This window comes from Bactrocera tryoni, chromosome 1 (genome assembly GCF_016617805.1).
Source record: "Bactrocera tryoni isolate S06 chromosome 1, CSIRO_BtryS06_freeze2, whole genome shotgun sequence".
NCBI lineage: Eukaryota > Metazoa > Arthropoda > Insecta > Diptera > Tephritidae > Bactrocera > Bactrocera tryoni.
The window spans coordinates 61,468,992-61,495,628 of record NC_052499.1 but is presented as its reverse complement, the minus strand read 5'-3'; the positions used below and the strand labels follow the sequence as shown (position 1 = coordinate 61,495,628).

General features: G+C 33.6%; 1 protein-coding gene across 12 annotated transcripts in view; it reads left to right on the top strand.

Annotated features, from left to right (window-relative positions):
• Positions 1-12,854, top strand: part of LOC120768434 (serine-rich adhesin for platelets) — a 59,815-nt gene extending 46,961 nt beyond the window's left edge. For 9 of the 12 annotated variants that reach the window (XM_040095178.1, XM_040095162.1, XM_040095146.1 and 6 more), the window contains 3 exons: positions 4,033-4,650; positions 4,723-6,064; positions 10,300-12,854. In XM_040095178.1, the coding sequence (XP_039951112.1) occupies positions 4,033-4,650; positions 4,723-6,064; positions 10,300-10,348 (2,009 nt within the window). In that variant the 3' untranslated portion in view covers positions 10,349-12,854. Of the gene's footprint in view, positions 1-4,032; positions 4,651-4,722; positions 6,995-10,299 lie in introns of those variants that run through there. The other 3 variants (XM_040095209.1, XM_040095187.1, XM_040095194.1) reach the window with 2 other exon arrangements.
• The last annotated feature ends 13,783 nt before the right edge of the window (positions 12,855-26,637 follow it).

Sequence of the window (26,637 nt, the reverse complement as noted above, 5' to 3'; positions counted from 1 at the left end):
CTAGCCCGCTAACCTGCTGGCTTGTTGCGTTTCAAAGCCTCTAACGGTTAGTCGGCCAGTCAGCTAGCTTCGGTTGTGTGCTCAACGCGCTTGCAGAGTTAATTACTGGCTAATAGAAGTAATATTAAAACACCCACAAACCGCCTAATTAATTGTTGCCTTATTACGCCATAAATCTCACGAGCATTTGTAATAGAAAAGACGCGCGCGTTATCTCAGTGAAAGTATGTTAAGTGTTTTCCTCAAGCTTATAAACATATTTAAATTGCGGAAGTGTTGCTTACTTGTTAAATATCATTTAGTTGTGTGAATTTCAAATTTGCCACAACAAAGCTAATAATGTTGCATGGCGCGGCAATGACAGTGGCGGCAAGCGCCAGGCGGCCGCTGAGTGATTTCGTATCGTCTATTGTGGCTTTGTCTTGCCTGCCACACATAATATGCCGTTTAGCGCTCGTTTATTGTCGCATAGCTAACAAGGCGAAGCGCATTTTTTTCCTCGTCGTCTCATTTCCACATTTCTTTATAAGCGCCTTGGCGTGAAGAATTGAATTTTCGCTTCTTTCGGTTTTGGTTTTGGTTTCGATTTCGATTTCCATTTCGAATTTAATTCATGCTACGTGTTTTGAATTGCCGTGTGACTCAGCCACCATTTTTGTGTAAAGTTTGTTATTTTTTTTTACTTGATTTTTTGTTGTCAATTTATTTTTCTTTTCTTCTTCGGTCTTTTGTGTTTGTTGAGTGACCTTTAAAAGTGGTGCTTTTGTCTGGAAAGTGTTGAGTGTTCAGTTTCTCTCTCATTTTTGTTGTTATTGTTGTTATTGTTGTTTTTTCTGCTGACCAACCTGTTGTTATGTTTACTTTACGGCGCTTTGTTGTTATTCAAATTGTGTTTCTTTTCATTAAAAGTCATATTTGTTTTTATAATTTGTTAAAGTTGCCTCTGCTTTTGGTTTGATGCGCTGCTTAAACGAACACACTATATTTAAATTGTGTGTGTGTGTGTATGTGTGTGCGTCTGCCTTATACCGCCAACGCTCAATTAATACTTTTTTAGCTGATGAATATGATTTATTTTTTCAATTTATTTGCCGTTTTCTTGATATTGTATAAAAAAATAATAATAATAAAAATGAAGTGTCGTCATTTGAGCGCAAATAGCTTTAGTGCGCTTTAGCAAAATGTTTTTGTTGTATCTTCTTGACTCCTGTCTATCGTATATAATTATATTTTATGTTTGCGTTTTGATTATATGAGTTTATTCCTTTATTGCGCAATTTGTTTGCATTGCGACTGGTTATTACGACAATTTTATTTAAACTTGAGATTTCCCTAGCTCATTTTGCGTCCGAATGTAACCGCATAACATCAATTATAATAGCATACTTATTATTAAATTTAAGCAGATATGTAATATTTTTCTTTGGTTTTTGTTCACGATTTCATTAATAAGCTCCCATATAAATGAATTATCATTTTAGTACAGTTAAAAGCATAAAAGCAAGATCTGTTACACTATCCACGTTAAATGCATTTAACTAAAGGTTGATCCATTTCGAGGTTCCCTACTTTCTTAAAGCAAAAACACAGAAACTTCAAATTTAATGGGGAATGTTTATTATTATTTGAAAGAATATTCTTTGGCATTTATTTTTTGAAGAGATCGTCTCTTTCAAATGTTGGCCGCGGCTACGTTTCAAATAGTCCAAACGTTGAGTCTAATTTTTGATGACTCGTCCGAGTTTTTCGACTGCAGCAGAAAGTCTAACGGTGTGATATCATATGATCTTGGTGGCCAATCGACCGACCCAAAAATGTTTAGATACCCATAAGCCAGAAATGGGTCTTAACGCTGAACAAAATTTGGCTCGAAAACGTCGAATCTTCTTGGAACTTTTCAAGAGCCCATAGAGCGCTGCGGTGTGGCATGGAAAGTTCGAGTGGCTTCAGTTCTTGCAAAAGCTGTATTTTATTCACTTTCAATTTATCTCTACCTAAAATGCGCCAAGTCGTTCCATACGTCAGTCCGAGTTGCTGCTAACGGCGCTGAATCGATTCTCCACGGTCTTCGTGTACACTTTCAGCTACGGCTGCTATATTTTCTTCACCGCGTGCTGCATGTGATCTATTCGGTCGAATATTATCGAATAATCAATGCTTGGTCTGAAGATGGGTTATGGTGTTGCGAATAGTACGCTCAGTAGGCCGACTCGATCGTAGAGAAATATGAGGAAATGAAAAGGCAGTCGAACTTGTTATAGTCATTAAAAATAAGGGTATAATTTTGTGTGTAACTTTTAAATAAGTCTATACGAAACAATTGTCGATTATTTTTCACCGTTGCCCTGTCCTGCCTGAATTGCAATTCATTTGACTCCCCGTGTTATGCTCTGTTTAAATGAAATCTCTTGTAAAATAAGAGAGGGTTCCACAGTTTCTTTGCGATCAGTATCAACAAATGACCTTATATTCAGAAAACCGAAAAATTAAAAATTTTGTAATTTTATATAAATTTTGTAATTTTATATAAATTTATGTTTTCTTAAGAGCTTAGACCAATCTAGAGCCCTTAAAAAGGCTTTGATTGAGTAGAATATACTGGCGTTTTGAAACAAAAAGCTTGCTACTGAGCCAGTCTTCGAAATTACCTTTTTCAAGAGAACTTTTACGGGCGTCGCTGATCAAAGAAAGTACTTATTGAATGAAAACCATTATTCTACCAATTAAGTAATGTTTTTAGAACGCTAACGTGTTCTTTGCACAAAAAAATAAAGATTTTTAAAACCCCTAGAGTGACCTAATCCCTCAGGATCAATTCACACCACGTACAATTCTATTCATTCGTATAGTGACAGCAAGAATTAGAAATGGTCAATAAAAAAACCCTGTACTATTACTATTCAAAAATTACCACAAAAAATTGTTTAACAATTTTTTTTATTTGTTTTTAATTTTTTTTAAATTTTTTTTAATTTTTTTTTTATAATTTACACAAATAAATTTTAAGTAATAATTAGTTTAGATATCATTAAGCACGTTGTCATATCATTAAGTAGATAAAAGTAAAATAGTACATTGCTGCATATATGTATGTATTTCGTTTTTATCAACAGACAGTATCTAAAACATATTTTTGTACAAAAATACGAATTTATTTTTATTTACTCAACAGGAAATTGAATATAATGTCTGTTTAAAATTTGACTAATTTATAAATTTCTCGCTTCAATAATACTTAATTTAAATTATTCATAAGAAAATTTTCGTCTAAAGAATTGGTTTTTTAAATATACTTTATATATAGGAAAAATTATTAAATCCAAACTGCAAAATAATTAATATTCAAAATTTCTCATTTGAAAAATTAATAAACAATTTCCAGTATAAAATAGTGACAAACTGTATATTTTATTCATTTACTCAGATATATTATATTTTCGCATATATTTGCTTTATATACGCCATCGATCACTCAGTAAATCTCCCAGCTGTAGTATACGAGTAGTTCCAACGCTAGCAATTTTAATTTCGATAAATATGTATATACGTACATATATTCACGTTGTGAGTATGTACTCATCAAGCGATTTCTTTGATAGTATCATGCTTGGACACACATACCTGCTCACATTCATACTTTTTCGATTGCGAAGTGTTAATTTAGTATAAAAAATATCAACAAAACAAATATAAAGAAATGGGTTTATTAATAGTCAATATTGTTTGACATGCCTTAGCTCGTTGCTGAATCATTCCATATATATAAACATATTAAAGACTTTTCAAATATACTCGACCAAATATTAGTGCTTTGCCGGTGACTGTCGTTTGAGTTTGTTGCGGTTTGTTGTTTGTTGCCGTTTCTACTTGCTGCTATATATTCGTATATGTATATGTACCATATGTGTTTTGTCTTAATTTAGCTAAAAGCCTTTTACTCTAGCGTTCTTCGTTAATTATAAACTGAACTCTGATTTATTTGCCTCCAAATTTAACGTTGTTTTTGCTTCTATTCTCTCGCCCCCATTTTAGTTACATCGCTGAGCGACTCACAACATCCACAGCGTACTGCCAAAGCAACAAATGCTACAGCCACCGCCAACGCTAACACAGCACAACAGTTAAAATCAGCCACCGGTGCGGCAGCCACATCGGCGGCAGCACACAGCACAGCTGCCACATCGAAGGTGTTCATCAAGAAGTCGGGCAGTAATTCGTCGACGCAAAGTTCAAATCGTAAGGACAGTTTCGGCTCATATGATTCACTCAACGATATACTCTCTGAAACAGGCTTGCAGAGCGGCAATGTTGCCGCACAACGCAAATCGTTGGAGAATAAAAATCTAGATTTGACGGCGAATGCGGCGGACGCCAGCAGCCGCTTGGCATTGAAAAAGCAACAATTACAGCAGCAGCAGCAGCAGCAACAGCAACACTCACAGGAGACAAAGACCATATTGACAAATAACGGTAGCATTACAACAACGACCACAACAACAAGCAGCATGTCGTCGAGCTCCGCCGCAGTCACAAATGAATTGCGCAAGAGCTTGGAGAGCCTGGATGAGAAGACGAAGACACCACCGCCAGTGCTGACGAAGAAGCCCACCGTGACCACGAAGAAGCCATCGAGCGTTTCGGGTGTTGCTAGTAAGTTGGCTAAATATTATATAAGTTTAAGCAAATGTCTAATGTTGCACTTTATATATTTCCTTCACACAGGCAATCTTTTCGGTTTTGGCAAGCAAAAGACGAAAGGCACCGACAGCAAACTCACCACAGCTGCTTCACAAGACTTTGCCGACGGCATGGGCAGCAGCAAGATGTCGGCGAGTAGCCATGGCGAGGCGGTAGTGATGCGCCGCGCCGCCACTATAGCGGTTGAAGACTCCGATTTCGATCGGCTAGAACGCGCCTCCATATTACCCGACATGCGCGCGGGTCGTGTAAAGGCGCCCAAGCGGAGACCACCTTCGGCAGCCATCAATATTATCGGCGAAAGCAATAATAACAACACAATTTACCTCAATGGTAGTAGCAGCGGTGGTGGTGCATCCGGTGGCGAACTCTCACAAGAAGAAGGCAAACTACACTCCTCCGATGATAATTCCACCGGCGAGGAGCCCTTGGCCAAACCGAAACCACGCGAATGGGAAAAGAAAAAGGCACCTTGGATGGAGGAGCTGAAAGCAACGCAAGTGAAAAAGAAGACATCACCCAGTGTAGAACCACGCACGCAAGCGCCCACTAGCGCGTCAGCCGACCGCACATCACGCCTACTTGGCGATGATGTCAAAGTGACGAATAGCAGTCACAACTTTGCCAGCTCCACCGCCAACACGGCCAGCGCAAGTCACAGTAGCAGCAGTCACAGTAGTAGCAGCAACACAGCCAGTAGCTCCAGCACCACCACCACAAAAGTACAGTCATCCTCCTCGGTTACGTCGAGCGTCATGCAGCAATCGATGACTGTCGAGAGTAGTCAACAACTATTGAAGAAGGAATTAAATTCAAATACTATTGCTGACATCATGACCAAGAGTATGAGCAATAAATTCACCACTGACTCATCACTAACGGCTGCGACGACAGCAGCACCGAGCGCCGTCGAAGATGTGCGCATACGACCTAACAGCCTTTCGATACGCAATCGCAGTATGTCACCTTCGCTGTTAGACAGTGGCAGTAGTGGTGGTGGTGCGCGCACAACGGCAATGAAGAGCAACACTACTCCAGCACCGACAGTTGTCAGTGAGCCCAGCTCCAATGGCATCGCTCCTTCAGCCGCTACAAGCGCAACTCTAGCGGCGGCAACCACGGCAGCGACAGCGGCGTCCAGCCAAAATTCAATCGGTGCTAATAATCATTATCAGCCGCGTACCAGCAACACTGCGGCGCCTGTAGGCGGTGATAATACGCGTATAGGCGAACTGGAGCGGCGTGTGGGCAAATTAGAGCTGACGGTGGTGTCACAACAGCGTACCATCGATGAGCTGATGCGCTTGCTGCGCGAGGAGACGGATCGTGTGAAGGTTCTACGCGGCGAACTGGACAAATATGCGCAGTGCGTGACGCAAGTTTAATTGTATAGCCATAGTTATACTGCTTGTATGTGGTTAGCGTAATGTAGTGCGGTGTTGATGCGCTAGTGCTGTTCGTTAGTGTGGTTGTGTGACCCAGTCCCTTAGTGCTCTGTAATGGCATTGCGCTTGCATAGATAAAATGAAGAGCGCATAGTTTTTTTTTTTCTAATTTACTTGCATATTTTACTGCATTCCAATATATTTTATAAATAGTTTTTGATTTTCCTTCCTAAATTATGTGACTAATTTAACATTCTTCGGGCATTGTAAAAAAAGTCCCATATCTAGTATAGAGCAAGTTTGTTGTACGAAAAATGAACCCATTAATCTTTAAGTAAAACACTTATTTTATTAAGTACATTATAGATAACCATTTAATAATTTTTCCTTCGAAACTGTTATGAGTTTGGTTTTGCATGTTTTTTCCCCTCCCGCTGCGCCTACGATTGAATCGTAGTAATACAGTGGTTGAGCGGTATATTTTGCTTTATATTAGTTGCTTAATTCGATTGCTGAATAAAAAAAAATAATAATAAAAAATACTTAGTAGGCATTATAGAAGTCTTAAATACATAAACGATATTAATAAACGATAAATGTACCATATCAAAACGATTTTCAATACATTTTTTAAATATACGAAAAGTGGAGTTTTATAAAAATGAAGTTATAACGCAGTACTTAACATAAACAAATGCTCTTCTTTAAAATAGAGTTAATGAAGCTACAATTTCATCTCGTGTATTGGAATAAATAGTTTAAGCAACTACATAACAAACTAAGTATTTTTCTAAACAACGCTACAAGTTAGTCTAAAGAAACGATTATTATTTCAAAAGTGATTTGAAGTTAAATTTCCAACTGATCTTTCCAAATATATTATATATTAAGATGTCAAAAAAAAAAAAAAATTTGAAAAACCCTACTCCCTCCTGAAAGGGAAAAAATTCAGTAAGACAATTAATTGCCATTAAGTTTCTTAAAATTCCCTATGTGACGTAATCTTTCATTGCTTAGCTCCGTTGCATGTCAATTACTTACAAATAACCACGTTTAATTATGCAGTGTATGCAAAATTTATTTTCTTTTGATTTTAGCAAGTTATTCTGCGCATCCAAATGTGAAGCAATTAAGCAATTTAGCGAACTTTATTATTATTATTAATTTTGTTTATAATACTATTTACTGCAATCATGTACTATATTAAATATACGTTTAAATATTATTAGTTTATAATAAAGAAACAGAAATAATAATAAAAATTCTTACGAACATAATTTAGTTTTTGTTTATTTTTTTTATTTGCATGTAATCAGTTTAATTTGTGTTATGAAATTCGTGGAACTGGAAATACATTGTCCTTAGTTTATTTTTTTCTTTGTTTAGCGAAAATCGTTCCTTTTCTTTCCTTCAAAAATATAATAAATATAAGAACTTATATGCATACAATCGATTTTGTTTAGTTTCTCATATTCCGGAAATATAATTGATTAATTATTATTTTTTAGCGTTTAAAAGAAGATAAAAAACAATACTGTGTTTAATTTTAAATTTTCTTAAGTCATAAAGAATTTTGTTTTTTTAAGACTTGATACATTTTCAGACTTATTTCAAAAAAATAACAATATTCTGAGGAGTTCAGTTTTGATAAACTGTGATTTTTTACATTTTTTACCTTTGTAAAGACTTTTTTAATTTTTCTAAAGATTTTTTTAATTTATCAATTTCTTTTTAATATTTTAAGGATTTAAAATTCTTTAAAGTTTTTTGTTTGTTGTAAATAGAATAAAAAGAAAATTAAATAATTTTTTAATTGTCTTTATTTTTTATAATATCAATAAATTTTTAAAAAGTTAACGAAATTTTAGAAATCTTTTATTTGTAAAGTTTTTTTAAGTTTTTATATTTTTAAAGCTTTTATTAACTTTTTAAATTTTTTAAGATTGTTTAAGATATTTTGATAGTTTTAAATATTTATACCCTGAACAGGGTATATTAAGTTTGTCACGAAGTTTGCAACACCCAGAAGGAAGTGTCGGAGACCCTATAAAGTATATACATATGTATGTATGTATATACATAAATGATCAGTATGTTGAGCTGAGTCGGTTTAGCCATGTTCGTCTGTCTGTCTGTCCGTCTGTATATATGTATGTATGTATACGAAGTAGTCCCTCAGTTTTTAAGATATCGTGTTTTTGCAAACGTCATTTTCTCTTCAAGAAGCTGCTCAGTTGTCGGAACTGCCAATATCGGACCACTATAACATATAGCTGCCATACAAACTGAACAATCGGAATCAAGTTTTTGTATGGAAAACTTTCACATTTGACAAGATATATTCACGAAATTTGGCATAGATTTCTGGTTAAGGTAATAATATAATCTCCGAAAAAATTGTTCAGATCGGATTACTATAGCATATAGCTTCCATACAAACGGAACACATAGTTACTAAAAGAAATGCACCTGTGAGGGGTATATTAGCTTCGGTGCAGCCGAAGAAAACGTTTTTGTTTTTTTTTGTAAGTTTTATTTTAATTTTTTAAATTAAATTCAAATTTTGTTTTAAATATTTCTTTTTAAATCTTTTAAAAAATTTTAAATTTGTTTTTATTAATTTTTGAATTTATTGTTTCAGGTAAATATTTTCTTTATTTTTTTTTAATTTTAAAATTATTTTTTATATAATTTGAATAAAGTTTTAAAAATTTAAATAAATTTTAAGGATTTTGTTTGATAATTGTTTTATTTTTAAAAGTAGAAAGAATTTTAACTTTTTTGATAATTTTTAAACTTTAAAGATTTTTTTATTAATAATATTATTTATTTCAATTTTTCTTAATTAAAAAAATTATGGTTTTAATTGTTTTTATAATATCAACAAATTTTTGAAAACTTAACGAAATTTTCAAATTATAAGTAATATTTATAAAATTTTATTAAGTATTCTTTAATATATGACGTTTCTCTGCTTACGAAATGTACTGTCATATTACTATTAAACATTTAAAATATTGTTGAATTTTTTCAAGAATTTCGATATTTTAATAATTTTTAAATAATTGAATTAAGAACTTTTAAATTTTTTGAAGTATTTTTTAATTAATTAATTTCTGCTATTTCAGTTGAAGATTCATTTGTGTTGCTAACTTTAAAAAAAGAAGAAGAGCAAAAAAATATTTAATTCATTCAAAATAATGTACTCCTAGGAGTAGGAGATTGTATCGACTCTCTATGTTGGAAACGCTTCCCCCGGTCCCTTAATTTCATTTTTTACTGTTTTCAAACTGCAGCTCGTCTCGTCCAGTTTCGGAATTCTACTCCACGAGATCAACAAATTGTCCACCTTTCCATGCATTTGCACATAATAACTGATTAAAATAGTTTAAAATTATAAATAAAATAGCTCTTTCTACCCATTTTCTATTTATATTAGTTAATAAATAATTTCCATAATGTTTAAGTACAACTGCTTGGTACCAGTAAACATTTCTTAACACTCATCCCCACAGGTACAGAGTTGGAATTTGTTAACCAAAAAAAGAGAAAGTTTGACAACATTTTAACCGAAATTTTTTTGTTTGGTTGAGTTGACAACCACAATACTAAATTTCAAAACTTCAACCAAAATTCAATTCGATTGCCAAAAGTCAAAGAAGAGGTCTCTCAGCTTCCTCGTAAAGTAAGATTTCTTTGTTTTTATAATATAATTTATAAAGGAGACGGTGTCTCTTACGAAAAAAGTATTGATACTATTTTTATGAATAATTTTATGAACTAAAATTTTCCTCTAAAGGAACTTTTTTACCGTTTCATTGAATAACAAAAACTTGATCTTTAACGAGTATTTTTTTCCACATCTATACGATGTCTACATACATATGTTATTTTTAATGATGTTTTCAACATATTTACCAACATTCCGCTAATTGTAAATTTATGAAACTTTAGTCTTATTTGCTGTCTAATTTTTTAGATTTTTTTTACATTTTCAATTTTTTTAATCCAGCTGCTAGTTTCGGGTGAATACTTGTACATACATATGCCCGTAGCACTTTATGTATTAAGAAAATTTATATATGTAGTGTTTCTGATTAGCTAACCTAAACGTATGTATATTTTATTTTCTCTTCAAAAAGTGCTGAAAATGTAAATTCTTTGTGTGTTTCTTTTCTGTGAATTTCTCTATCTATTTGCTTTACAAAAACTGCAGACAACAACAGGCAACACGTCGGGGCAAATTCGATAATTGGATGTTTTAAAACGCGTTGCGCTTTTCGTTGGAATATTTGCTTAAGTAATTGTGCTGAAAGGGTGTGACCTACAATAATACTGAATGTAAATGTTTGAAATAAAACACTTTCAGTTTAAATGTTAAATTCTTATTTTTATTTATTCTAACTATATAGGAACAATGTAAGACATTATTATGAATAATATTAATACCAAAGTTCAAAGTAATAAAAGTACGATTTATTTGTAATCTATTTGAATTAATTAAATAGTTCTGACAATCTGTTAACTTAAAAAACAAAAACAAAATATTACAGTAGCTATTTAAAGTGGAGTTAAAAACTATTACAGCAATTATGAAATATATATTTTTTATTAAAATCTGTTTTTAGAAATAAAAACATAAAATAATTACACGTTTAAAGAGGGTTTAATCTTAAAAAATATAATATACATTACTGAAAGTTATACATACAGGAATATTTATTAAAAATACAAACAATAAAAGCTGATTAATTAAATTTTCGCCCAAAATATTGTAAACATGATTTATGATGAGTTCGCAAATAAACTATTCAAATATTGATACATTAATATGGATGGGAAATTGCTTGCCAAATTTTCAATATGTAGATAGATTCAGAAAATTATAAGGCTCCTATATAAGTTTGCTTTTTAAGTTGAGTTTTGATCATTTACTATAACCCGTTCTCCAGCAAGAGGTCATAACAAGGACACTCAAAATGTTTTCCCATCACAAACCCGGTTATATTTCACAAGTTCTCAGGATTCGTTCATAATTAGTCAGCAGGAAAATAAATATTGGGCAGAAACTTAGATGCTGAAATCTTAAAGTCTTATTATCTTATTTAAAGACTAAACCAAGTGACCAATCTAACTCTAAATCTCTCAATCTAACTCGCGAATGAATTTCATCAATAATATCATTCCTATTTCAGTTTAGTTAGCAAATATAAGGAATGCACACTACAAGGCATAAAATTCTTATAAGTAATATACTACTACGAGTATAAGCAAAAAATTGTAAGAATTTGTTCATAATTTTCAAATTAGGTTATTCGTACAAATCTATGTTGTCCACCTCAAAGTAATCCCAATTGACCCCAACACACTTGTGCAAACGTTTTTTCAAAACCTAAAAACAGTTGTTAAAGTCAATTTGCGGAATAGCCTTCCCTGCGCGTAGCGATTCACTTTTAATGTCTTCAATTGACTAAAAACGGTTTCCCAGGAGAGGTCGTTTGAATTTGATGAATAGAATCAGGCGAATACGTTGGTTGCGGCGGCACGATATTGGTTGAAAATTTGTTGAAAAACTCAGGAAGTATTAATGCAGTATGCGAATGTACATTATAGTGGTGCAATAACCAAGAGTTGTCGGTCCATAAATCCGGCCGCATTTAAGAATAGCTTCACGCAAAGAACGCACAACACTCAAATAGTATTTCTTGCTGACTGTTGGCCGGTCGGAATGAACTCGGAGTGCATAACACCTCGATAACTGAAGAAAACTGTCAACGTAACCTTAACTTTTGACTGTTTTGACGTGATTTTTTCGGCTTCAGCTCACCTTTGCCACGATCTTCGGCCGATTGATCGTCTGTTTCCGTGACGTAAGCATATATCCAATAGTTATCGCCAGTAACAATACTTTTTATTACATCCTGGTAGTTGGAAAGCATTGTTTCAAAGACGTTAACGCGACGCTGTATTTCGAAAAAATTGTGTTATTTTGGAACCAATAGTGCTTTCACATTTCTTAGGCCTAAATGGTTTTCACTAATCCTTCCGATATTCTAACGATGCCAGTTATATCTCTGACTGTTAATAGTGTTAATTCAAGCAAAATCAATTCCTTTATTTTATTGAAGTGTTGGTCATTACTTGATGTTGATGGCCGTACTGGACGTGGTTCATCGCGGTCTCATCCCTCTTTGAATATTTTGTACCAATCTAAAACACTTGATCGCGACAAACCATTATCAAAGAAGGCATTTTTCAATGTTCTGAATGTTTCGGAATCAGAAATTTTATTCCCCACAAATTTTAATGGAACTTCTTTGTTGAATAATTCCACTCATCGTAAAAATTGCCGAATGCACTTTATGTAATTCAGTTTCGGAAAATTTTTTGCCCAAAAATAGCTTAAGCTTTGTTAAGAGTCGTGCCTATAAACTGAAAATTGGGGAAAATTTGTTGTGAACGAGCCTTCATTTTTTTTTGTTAGGTTGGCAGGACATCTGTTAAACAATTCAATAACCTTACAGTCATTGAACAAGCAACATCATATTTTTTCGTGTGGAAAATGTCAAATTTTGTACCAAAAAGAAAATTGTGACAAAAAAGCACCCGGAAATTGCTATTAAATTCTCCAGGTAAATGATATTTCAAAAAAAAACAGAAATGTATTTTACCAATGTGGTAAGACTGTCCTTAATTGTTATGCCAAATATGAGCGCGATCTGTCAAGCAGTCGTTCTGGACGACCTTCGACATTTTCAACTAATGAATATATTAAAAAAGTGAAGGACATGGTGCTTGAAAATCATCAGGCAAGGGCTAGAGAGATGGCAAGAGAGCTCGACATCTCTCGCGAGTCCGTTCAAATGATTTTGGTGGATACTGCTGCATTTTTTTTTTTCAAAAAGGGTACCGTAAACAGGTCTCCTTGGACATGCTTGATCGCGTGAATTCCGTTTACACATTCATGGAGACCATTATAACTGTCGATGAGACATGGGTTTATGAGTTTGACATGCAAACAAATCAAAAATCATCGGTATGGAGGGGGAAAAACGAGGCGAAACCAAAATAACCACGCCAAAGCCGCACAAAAATCAAGGTGATGCTTGTTTTTTTGATATTGATGGTATGGTCCATCATGAATTTGTTCTGGAGGGACATATGGTCAATAAGGCGTTCTATTTGGCCTTCATTGTTTGCGTGAGAACATCCGTTGAAAACGGTCAAATTTGTGGAAATATTATTCATAGATTTAAAGCCAAAAACGCAGTGAATACCATCGATCAACCACCGTATTCACTAGATTTGACTCCGTGTGATTTTTTCGTGTTCCTCAAACTGAAATTGCCGCTCCGTGAAACCTGTTTTCAGTCGAACGAACACATAAAACAAAATTCACTGAAGGAGCTGAAGGCCATCACAAAAAGTGCTAATGAAAAGTGTTTCAAGGACTGAAAAAATCGTTGGCATAAGTGTATTACATCTGGTGGAGATTTCTTTGAAGGCGACACAATAAACATTGATGATTGACTTTTTGTCACAATGTATTATTGATTTTCTGTGAATAGTTTTTTATAGATCATTACTTTCGATTTTCGATTTTTTCTTTTTGGCTTTTGGTTTCTTAATTTTTGAATATTTATAAAATGCTTTAAAGAGATCTTGGAGTGATCCTTTTCGAATTATGAAAAACAAAATGATTTCAAGTACTTTGCATTTTTACTTTTCGAAATAATTAACAAATTAATTTTATTTATAATATTTGCGATAATATTCAGATATTGTAAACAAATATGCCTAATTTTCGCAAATGATTTTAAATTTTTGAGAATAATAGCTTAAAATGTTCAATATAAGTACACTTAATTTCCATTTATATTTGTTTCAAAGAGTCCAAAATCCAAAAACTAACCAAATTAAAGAAATCAAAAATGATTTTAAAATTATGTATTCTGTATATATTAAACATTTGATTTAGTTATTATAATTACTTAATTCTATTGTTAAAAAATATATTTAAATATTTTATATCAGACTGTATGAATTATAAGTCAAATAATATTATTAAAAGGCAATAATAACATATATACGTGATTTTAAAAAAACAAAAGTTGCAGGATAGCTAACAGATAATAAAAAAATATTCAATAAAATACTAATGAATAAGAATATTATGTAGCTTAAAATTTTATTTTTATATGTATGCGAATATTTTGAATTTCACACATAAGCGTATATACAAAAACTAATAAAAGATATCTGAGATATAAATTAAATTAATTTGTGGAAATAAAATTTACAAAACTTCACAATTATATATTTTGAAAAATAAAAGATAGTTGTTAGTGTATTTGAGTGATTTTTATGAACAAATTGATAGAGTTCACTACTGAATCAAAAAAACAAAAAGAAACAAAATAAAAAAAGCAAACAAAAACAAAATTGTGTAACACAAAAATCAATAGCTATATATAGCAGAAAATATGTGCAACTAAAATTAAGTGCGTAAACTAAAGTAAATATAATAATGTCTTTACTTATGCATTTGTTGTCTATACGCGTAGGCAAAACGTTCAATTAATATGTATTATAACACACAAAGGTCAACATAATTACCAAAAAGTTAATTCAATTTGAATGCAGTAAATTCATGTTCTTGATAAACCAATGAATACTTGGTGAAAAAATAAAAAACAATTCGTCAGCTAATAAATGCTAGTATGAAAAACCACTTATGACAATTTTACCCCGTCTATACCCCACCTTACCATAGCAACCTTGATGTGTTAGCGCATTAAATGTACTGTTTGTAATTTTTATTTACTGGTATTCTATTCTTGTTTTACTACTTTAACGAAATTATGTGAGGAATTTTAATACGGTTTAAAAAAATATATAAATACTTTTCAAAATAATAATAAAGTGTCGTTCTTATTTCAAAATAGGTTTACTAATGTATATAGCTTGCAAATTAATTTGTTGTATTCAAAAATTATGCTACAATAAAAACATTCGTTGAATATCGTTCAGATATCAAACTATAGTATAGATTAATGCCATGTAATATAAATTTCGCGCGATTGACATGACTGTCAGAGACATCTATGTCAACTGTCATATCAGCATAATTAGGGCTTAGTACAAATTTATTTTTCTGAAATACTTAAAGTGCGGTTATTTTTACAAGAAATTATTCCAGAAAGAAGTTTCAATAAATTTTGTGTGCAGAATCAAATTTCAGAATGTTAGAGAAGGCCTTCGGTGATAGCAGTATGTCGCGAGCAAGTCTGTCTGATTGGTACAAATATTTAATCCACATAAAGAATATACCCAATTATTAATCCACATCATCATCCTCCTTTACAGAAGTTAGGCACAGAAAGTGTCTTAGAGTATTCAAAAATCAAACAGTTTTTTTAGCTTTTTGAGTCCTAAAAACAATAAATTTTTAAGAGCATTCCTTTCGGGGGCGGTTGCTTCTGCGTCACCATTGTGTAATCACAGCAATAGTCCATTGTCCACTCTGGGACCGCTTTCGCATTACTACAGGATGGTGTTCCATACTTCTCGTCTTAAGATTTACATATTATTACTTGCGTTCAAGTCTCAATTTTTTATCCATAGTTCGTTTTGGATATAATTTCATATTTTTATGGTTTTCCTCTTTTTCCGACCAAAGTGTGAAGCCTACTTCGCTGTGTTTGCAAGCGAATGCTTTTGAAAAACAAATTTTCAGCGTCATCCTCGATTACTTCGTCTCCTTAACTTTTCCCATTTTTTTATAGATATTTCCTAAAATATCTGTGTCCGGTAATATAAAAATCCACCTCACGATTTTTCCTGTTGGACCATTCTTTTATGTTTCAGATTATCTTTGCCGTCCGTTTACCATCACGTCTCAGCTCTCAACGAAATTGCCATTGTTCGAAGGTATCGTTCTTTATTTTCTCTTTTGTGGTGGGAATATTTATTCTAGTAAGTCGATGGGCGTGCTTCCGCTCATTATATACAAAGCTTTCTCCGAGGCTGTACGATATGTACGATATGTACAGTATTCTTGAGTATTCTTAGAGCAGCTATGCGAAACACTTGTTGACATTCGCTCTGTACAGCAAATTATTCCGTGTTGTCAACATCAAAAGCTCCGGTTTCTCCTGTCTCCTGTTCGATCTTGGCTATCAATCTTCTAAGTAGACAATTTATTTTAGACGCTTTTTTCGTAGTGTGTGGGATTTGCGTCCAGTAGAGTGGAGTCTAATCTTCCATACATATAGTTGTCAACCTTCTGTGTGCTTAGAGTTTCTATTGGTGTACGCATAGCTATTTTTTTGCGATATAACCTCGGTCTTTTCAGGGGAAAGTTTAAGACCTCGCGCATCAAGCCACATTTGTGTTCTGCGAGTATTGGTTCATGCGCAGCTCCTGAGGTGACCTTTAAGTGTGTTTGGTCCCTCGGAGGTTTTATACAGCAATATTCTGGCTTCGAAATAGCTCCGCTTGGTGTATAAAAGCAACTCGTCTGAGTTTGTTGCATTCTCTGTTCGCTTCTTCAACATTCCTCACAACATTCTCAATCCTTGGTTTCGGTAATCTTACGGGTAAATTACAAGCTGTGTCCAGAGGTCGAGCGGCTGATGGGCTGCTTCTGTTTCTTTACCGATTAATATGAACTGTTGTATTTTCTAAATTTCTATGAATACGCTGATTTAGTAGCACGTTTGGTTTCGGCTATTATCTTTAGTACCCGGCGAAGCATTTTCAGGCCCGTAATTTTGCAAAAAACGTACGTACTTTACGAGCACGTCTTCGGCGGAATAAACTCCAGTTAATTACTTTATTTAACATATCAAGGGGTTTCAGAATCCCCGCCACTTGTAGAAGTTATCTTGAAAAAGGTGATTCAGGAGATTGGTCCAGTAGCCGCCATTTTAAGCGGCATTGGTGGATTTAAGAACATATATCAACTGTAACACATCTTTGGTAGGGTTCAATGTGCACTTTTAAACAAATAAAGTTCCGCCTAAAAGTAGGCTCAACAACTATTGAAAGAGTTTTGTATAAATAGTACATACAAGTATGTGTTTTTTGCATTTTTTTCATTTCCGAATTATAAATCCCTAAGATATTGCAGTTGATAACATATATGTATATCTCTGTCTATTCAGGTTATATAAATATGCTTGAAAGTCGATCACTGCCCCTAAAGCGTCCAAATGACAGCAAATGAGTGAATATCAATATTCGCCTGCGGCCTAGCCTATACGGCGTCCACTCCAAATCGACGAACGTATTGAAATGCCGGTGAAACAATGTGGTCACACCATGACACATGCTTACGATGTCCGTCCATTCGTCCATTTGTCCGTTCATTTGTCTGTCCCTCCGCTCATTTAGCTTGTTGGGACTGACATCGATTTCTTTTCATGTAAGCATAGCGAATTAACTGCCGTTTTTGTTCTTTTGTTGTTGTGGCAACGATATGATCAACTGTCACAAAATGCGTTATTATAATTACTTGATAATTGTGCGCTTAATTGAAAAATTGTTCTCCTTAGAATTGTAGGGGACTCGTTTGTACGCACACGGGCTTCTAAGTGGCCAACAGCCACTCTGAGCGTTAAGTAGAGGGATTATGATTATGAAATTGGCACATACAAACACTTAGAGTATGTGCTGTTAATTCTGGTTTGTAAATCTGCGGATTTTGTGAGATATTCGCTGCTACTGACCGGCTTATTTGTGAGGCTTGTGGCGACTATTGATTTGCAAACGAAAGACTTAAGACACGAACTCGATATCTGATTTTGCGCTAAATGGTGGTACTGATGTGTTTTGACACGTGCATATGTAGATGTGCCTATCGTATAAGCTTCTACTGTTATAAAACACTATGAATATAAGAGAGTGATTATTTATAAAAAGTCATAATTTACAATAAACTGGTATGGTTGGTGATGTTCCAATAATATGGTACTATTATTAGAACACCTCGTTCGGTTTCTTTCTTTAAGTCGAGCCATTCGCAAAAACAACAAATATGTCATAAACTACGAATAATTGTTGAATATAGCTCTGGGACTCATTGTAGTGTTGTTGTATTCCTTAATAAGAATTTTAACTACTGCGGAGCCTAACTATATAAAAGCTAAGTACTGATATGCTCGGAGTTCCGTACTAAATTAGATACTCAGACATAGTTACTTAATGTTCATGCTGTCGTTTAGAGTTTATAATAAATCTAACAATTTATTAACGCAAAGCGTTCCCTTGGAAAGCAATTAGCACGCTTTGAAATCCATTCGAATGGCACATCTCCTCGTTTCTTAAATTAGCTCTAATAAAGTAGTTTCTGTAGTGTTTTGGAGCAATAGACGTATTGTTTGGGTAAAATTTTTTTTACAACGTAATTTTCACTGACTATATGCTGGTTTCTCTGCTACCCATAGTTGTCTTAATCTCACGATGGGACACATCTTAATATTGCGATATCAGTTTGCGGTCAGCATCAATAGTTTCCGGAATAAAAACGGATTTTAAATGACCTTCACGAAATTCGTCTTGGAGTGATTGATTGAGTACCAATTGAAGGTTTCTTTACTATGGCGGTGTCGGGTTATTGTTAATACTTATATTGATACTAAGTTATTTAAACTAAAGATATGGAAAAAACTGTAATATAGGAGATAGCTCAATTATACCTCCACCTATCCACGGATTGCTGCAAAGTAAATTTATATGCTAGATGGGATTTTGAATGAGTTTCGTTTTTATTAAAAATATAATTCTTTAAGGTGCACAATCAGTTGTTTGGGAATATTAAAAATCCTGTAGTATCAATTGTTTTAAAATTTTAAGGCTACGTGTATATTTAGGGTATAAACATTAAGTGTATCAAATATCAAGTGTAAAAATACTAAAAATAAACATTAAATAAGAAAATCTAAATATTTTTCAAGTACACGCGCTTTCTGATGCTACAAAATAAAAGTACTCCACTATTGCAGTAATTCCGAGTAAGGAGAACTTAGATGAAACCTAAAAAATATCTCCCTTGGAGATTTTGTCCGTTAATTATTAATAATGGTGGCGTTTAAAAGAACTGAATTTAAACCTCGCTTGGTATCGAACGGTACAGAGAGGTCTTTCTCGATCCTGACAGAGCTATCGGTGTTGATCAACGTCAGCTTACACAGCCGTATTAGCTTTGCTAAGATACCAAGTTTAGACATAGCGGCCTATAGTTCCTTTTCATGCTGTCGAAGACGGCTTTAAAATCAGCGAAGGTCGTTGTATGGAGAACTATATATATTTATCTCTGAGTAATCCCTCAAGCATATTTGAAAGTTTTGAGAATAACATCTATAAAGACATTTAGACTTTAGAAGTATGTTACTAAAAAAATATACGAAATATTTCTTTAAAATTTTGGTATATAATTTTAAGGGCATAACCTATTATCTTATCTTATCTTAAAGCTGGAATACTATTTGACTCATTGTTTTGTTATTATGGTACGTAACCATCTTTTTATGGGCAAAGATTTCTGACTCTCATTATAGAAGCAACGTATGTGCACATGTCACTTTTAAAGAGCAAAAATAGTCATATAAACATATTAAACTTTAGTCCAGTTGTAAATGGAAAAAAATAAAACATTACAAAACAAGCAAGGAAGGGCTAAGTTCGGGTGCAACCGCACATTTTTTTACTCTTGCAGCTTGAAGGAATCAAAGCCAGGGAAGCCATCCTAAGGGTAAAAAACCGATTTTTTCAAACAATAAAAAACGTTATATTTTATTGGAACTTTTTATTGTTACAAACATACACTATTAACAATGAAACTGTGAAATGTTTGGAAAAAAATCAATTAGGCTATTGCAACGTCATTTCCGGTGACTCTTCGGAAAAAAGATGCGCCCGCGTTGGCAGGATAACTTTTTACAGGAGTGTCTAAAGTGAAAAAAACTGAAAAGTGGATTTTTGGCAGACATTTTTACAAAAAAAGTAAAATTTCAGTGGAAATTCTGCGAGATTTTTTTTCCAAATAGTTGTTAATAAAAAAAACCTTCTTTCAACTGTTTAAGAACTGTATCTCAAAGACCTGCGTACAATTTCATGAAGAAGATTGAGTAGTTTTCGAGAAATCTTTCCAACCGACTTCAAAAACAAAGTTTCGAGAAAAACGCGTTTAAAGACGGCGCACTTAGCCTAGCTATCCTCGAGCGCACAGGTTCTCAAGACTGTATCTTTGAAACTCTTACTCGGATCAACTTGGAAATTTAGGACAATATTCTAAAGGTGTTGTAGAATTTAATAATAACAATAAAAAAAATCGATTTTTTGAAACTCGCAAGCCCACATTACGCTTTAAGGTGTAGAGCTTCAACCAGAAGATCGGAATCCAAGCAATTTTATATAGACATATAATATTCTATACATAACTCATACCGACATATTCGGGAGTTTGTTAAAAAAACGAAAATTATTGTATATATTAGTGTGCTCCAAAAAATTTTTTTAATTTTTTTTTAAATCTTACCCCCTCAAATGTTAGTGATTCACAAAAAAAAATCCTCCCCCAAGCCATTCGCTGTAGCTTAACTCTAAGGGTTCGCTTTTTTTTATTTTAGTTTTCTATACATTTAACATAGGAATTTTCGTTTTTTCATACAAACTAAAATTTCACCAATTAATTTTCGTTTCTCAAAAATAACCATCACATATTCAGAAAGTTGGCTTTTCAAACTTTAAAAATTCCCGCGAAAAAATTATTATTCTCAGAAGAGTTTTTTATTTTTATTGTAAAAATTTCAAATCACTGTGTTTAATCGTCTAATTGAGATAATCAAACTTTGAGGTAAAAAGACCCGAATTTATCTGTTAACAGAATATTACCTGAGTTTCATTAGGCTAGCTCATTACCAATCAGATGAAGTAAATTCAGTAGGATGTTCGAAAATCTTGATATTAGTTATAGGGGGGCTAGATCAAGTTCTCGCCCAATTTTATCCATTTTATGCAGAAAAAAACACTGTGATGAGTAAAACACGCTCTATCATTTTTATTGAGATAACTCTTATGACACACAGTCACAGGGACGTATTAACCAGATTCAATCCATTTTGGATACACCGATATATTGATATCAGGATAATATTCTCTCTAAATTTCAATTGTATTCCATTATATCCCATTTTATTATTTTAGGTCATAAGGTGGGATTCTTTAAAGGAATTATTACATTATAATTACAAAATAATTCTACCAGATGTGCACAGGTATAAAGTTTTTACGTATAAATTGCTAAATATATGTTATTTCTTAAATGCGAATAATTTTGTTTTAGTGACATACCCTATTTTTCACTAAATCTATAACCCAAATGGTATTCACACATTTTTGATAAGTTATCAACTCTAACATGCAACCTTTTCTTCGCGTTTATTTTTTTATCGTTATTAAGCCTACAATCAGCTGATTTGAAGCTCACTTATAAGCCAACAAAGAGCCAAAGAGCACTAAATAAATTCATAAGAGTTTTGTGCGCTAAGAGAACTTGGCAAAAAAGCGAAAAACGAACTTTACAGCTGAGATTGCGCCACGGCGAAGCAAAACCCAAACAACTAAACACGGCTAAAACAAGCAATTAAAGAACGACGACAAGAAAATTATTAATAGCATAGCAATATAAAAGAGTGAGAGTGATTTTCCACATGCCACAACAACAACAACACAGCTGAGGGTGACGCGAAGTCATAAAGTGGTCAAAGCGGTCATAGAAAATACAAGTATTTGACGGTTTGGGCATTGAACATATGCATGTGCGTATGTGCGCGTGTGGTCCAAACATTTATGTAAGTGTGTGTGTGTATGTTCGCATGCATGTTTGATGTGTAAGTGGCCGCTTGAAGTGAACTTGAAGCTGCGATTTGGCTTGAGCACCAGAAGTGCTATTAGAGCGGCCGCATTAAGACGGCTAATAAAACAGCAGCAACAACAACAACAGCAATAAGTAGTGGTACAAACACAACAACAAATGTGCAATGAGCACATATCGATCCGTTGAGAGCAGTCAATGCAGCGCTTGCTCAAATTTAACAAGTTTCTGCAGCAGCCACGGAGCAGCAATAACGGCAACAGCAACAGCAATCATTGCTGAGACCAACTTTTGCGATATTCGCCGCGCATATTGCAAGTGCTAACTTTACACTCCGTTCGATTTTGGCGAGTGCGCTGTGCCAATATGCGTGCGCTGCTGTTTTTGTTAAATTTTGCCATATTTGTGTTGTTGTGCGAGTTTTGCTCTGAATTTTGTTACGGTTTAGCGCTGTGGCGCTCTGCTCAGCTGTTATGAGCGCGTTTGCTGTTCGCGCTGCCAGTTTGCCATTTATCGTGTACCTTTGCCTTAGCCTTTGCTGTCTTTGCTGGCTGGCTGTTTTCTTCTGAGACTTGGTCTTGGTCTTGAGCACACATTCTGCAGATTACAATGTAGCTGGTCTAACTGGCACACACTCACACACACGCACACACATGCATGCAAATATGGACATTTGCGCCAAGTCATTTGCTATCAGTTTTCAGTTTTAGTTTCTGTCTCAGATCATTTTAGTAATTCAGTTAAATGCGGACGCTGAAGCGATTCGGACGCAGAACTTGACTTGAACGGCAAGCATAAAAACGTTTCGCAGCGGCGACAGCAAAAGCAGTGCATGTGAGCAACAGCAACAACAACAACAGCAGCAGTGCCAGTGACTAGACTAGAAAGACGGCTGTGCACGGTATAAACAACAATAGCAACAACAACAAAAAAACATAGCTGTTCGACTGCTCAAAACGAATTAACGAATTCAGAGAATTTTTGGCGTTTTTCTTGTCAATTTTCGGTGTTGAGAATTATCGTTTGTAATTTTTTCGTAACAAAAGCATTTTTTTTCATGTATTTTTTGGCTTACAAGCAGTCTTCTTTTGCTGCTATTTGACGTGGTGACAAAACGTGCGCGTTAAGAAAAAATTATTAAAAATTGCAAAAAAAACAAAAAAAACATGCAAAAGTAAAAGTCAATGCAAGCGGCGACAAACGAGTCAAACAAGCGTGGGGAACAATTTAACAAAATATATATATTTGTATATATAAATTGATAATTGCTAAACGCGCATTTGTGTGTGTGTGTAGCGAGTGTGTGCGAAAAAAGTTGAAAGTGGTGACAAAGTGAACACACAGCTGAAAACCGATTTAAGGACATTCTAAAGCAACAACAGCAACAAAAAAGTCGCGAAAGCAGTTATTTGAAAACCAAAATATTCGAACCAGTCAGTTAGATTCAGTTTTCAGAGTGTGTGCCGCAAGCGTTTTTAATACAGAAAATTATAAAAGAAATTATTTCACGAATTTTACAAAAAATTGAAATAAATGGAAAAAAAAATTAAATAAGTTTGAAAAAAGTCGAAAAAGTAATTGAAAAAATTTCATAAAAATTTGAAATAAACTGAAAAAAGTAATTTCACAAATTTACACAAATTTTAAATAAATCGAAAGAATAATTTAAAAAATTTGAAATGAACTGAAAAAAAAATATTTCACATATATTACAAATAATTTGAAATAAACCGAAAAAATAATTTCGCAAATTTTACAAAAACCGGAAAATAATCGAAAAATAATTTCAAAAATTTCAAAAAATTTGAAATTAATTGAAATATAAATATAATATTTATTACAAAAAATTTAAAATAAATTGAAAAAATAATTTAAAAAATTTCACAAATTTTACAATAATCTGAAGTAAACCGCAAAAAATACTTTCAAAAATTTAGAAAAATTTAAAAAAATCCAAAAAAATCACAAATTTTACATGAATTTGAAATTAATTGAAACGCGCAGAAACTTGTAACAGAACAAAAAATACAATAATATAATATACAACAACAAAAAATAGTAAGCGTAAATGCGAAAACTTGGTCAAGTGAACGGCAAGGAATTTATGGGCAGCGCCAGCAAACATAATTAAGCACAAATAAGACACAAAAAATAAAATTAAAATTGCAAAAAAAAAAACAACACACGCAAAAAGCTGCATAAATCTCAAATCAGTTAGTTAGTCAGTTAATCACTCAATCAGTCAGCAGACTCTAGCATACAGAGCAGCGATAAAAAGCCACAAAATTTGTACAATACATTGCGCAAACACACTGCAGCCATATTTATGCCAAACAATTATACATTTTAAAGTGCTTAAACAAAACAACAACAACAAAACCATTAGAAAAATAAATTTCAAAAACGGTGTTTTTAAAAACATTTACGTTAAATATAAAATAAAAATAAAACACCAAAACGTAAAACAACGAAATAGTGCCAAAAACAAAAACAACAACAAAACAGCCGTAAAACGTTGGAAATTGTGTGCAAAATCGCACAGCGCAACCGCGATACTCAGCTGCTTGGTACGCCAACAGAATTTCGAACGCGACTCCAAGTGCTTTATGTGTGACACACTGCGAAATCCGCCAAATAAACAAATCACAACAAGACGTACATTGCGAAAAAACGCAAAAAAACAACAACAAAACACTTAAGTTCGTCTTAAAAGTCGCGTTGAAACATCTTCGGCTAATGGCGACTTTCCACATAAAAATTTTCTCGCCAAATAAATAAGCCAGCGACTTGGCACTAACTGCATTTCGGAAACCACAAACAACAGCGCTGCGTAAAAGAAAAAAAAAGAAAAAGAACATCAACAACAAAACATTAAAAACAAACTAAAATACAATTACAGCAAAAAATAAAAATAAACTGTAAAAAAAACAAAAAATTAAACAGTAAAAAAATATTAAAAAACACAAACCAGCCAAAAGCATCTTCTTCGGAATTTCAAACACAATAAATTTGGGATTAACCAGCTGCATTAATCGGCAGCGGCGGCGTCAACGGAAATCGCTGGTTCAATGTTGCGTCTGCATTTTGTTGGTAAGTGGTAAGTGTTTTGCTGTGCGGCCTGTTGCTGTTGGCCGAAATTGCGAAATCACAAAATTTAAATTTAAGCGTAGCCTGCTCATTGCATTTGGAGAATCACCTCGCATTCATACTTAAAATAATTTTGAACATTTCAATTCATTAAAGACTTTTGTACTGCACGCCCCAAAAGCCCCAAACCGCGATGATGCTATGATGATGCTGCAAAAGTCAGCTTCAATTTCTTTGTGCTTTTATTGTTTTCGCTAATTTTATTTATTTTTATCGCAAAAAGATTTATTAAATACGCTAATATCGCTTGTACTACTATAAAAAAAGTTCGAAAAATGACAACGTAAATATTAGTTTGAAATTATCGACGCGACCGCTGCGACGCGTTGCCAAGTAACCGATCGGCTACACTCACTGCTGCCATGGGTTTGTTTGTGTTGTTTGTGGTGCTGGCGTTACAGCTGCTGGCTTATTGTTGCCACACCACTTTTGCGGCACTGTGTGTGCGCAACGAGCTATTTGTTAGTAAAAAGATTCTTTTGTTGTTGTAGTGTTTTGAAATTGTAGAAACCGATATTTGCTGGGGTTTTCTTTTACGTATTTTGCTTCATGATGGACTTGAACGCTTTCAGTTAACGGGCTTGTGAATTTAAAAAAATCTGTTTTACATATATAATAAATGTATATTGTATGTACCTATATTTGAATACATTCTACAAAAATTTGAAGTCGATCCGGCATATAATTTCGAGGATATGAGCTAAACGTGTTCTTTTCGAAATGCTGTTTCAAAAGTCGTTTAAGAAAACTTTTCTGAAACAACCGATTGAGCTGAAATTTTCACACGTCGTTCTTAAATAAATTTGTCAGGTAATGACTGAAGACATGCAATTTTTGATTATATAAATTTTTCCATAAAAAATTACTTTTTTTGAGCATACATTTTGTGAAAAATATGAATTGTGACTTGTCCTTTGATTATTATCTGTATTCTCTCTCTCTGGTAAGATTAAGATTTTCATTTTGAAACAATTTTTAATCAATCTCACCGTCAGACACTTCTTTCGGATACCACAGCCTCCTGCGGAATTAAGAGAACCCAAAGTCAAAGTCAATCACCGATTATTAAACTTCATTATACTTTGGAAGACTTATTTGTTTAATAAAGTGTGATGTTTTTCGCAGTTCCCTACTTTTTAAAGAAAAACACAGAGATTTCGAATTTAATGGGGAATATTTATTATCATTCGAAAGAACATCATTTGGCATTTATTTTTTGAAGATTATCTCTTTCAAATGTTGGCTGCGTTGAGTTGATTCCAATTTTCTATGACTCGTTCAAGCATTTTGGTTGGTAACTAGCGATTGACACACGTGATCTTTTGCTCCATGGCCTGAATCGAAGCGGGATTGTCTGCACAGATTTTAGACTTTACATATCCCCACAAGAAAAAGTCTAACGGTGTGAAATCAACGAACGTGAGTATCTGTTCACCGAAGTGTTCTCTCAATAAATCTATTGATGGATGCGATATGTAGGAAGTGTAAAGTATCGAAAACCGTCAATACGGTCTCGCTGACATCGCTAAT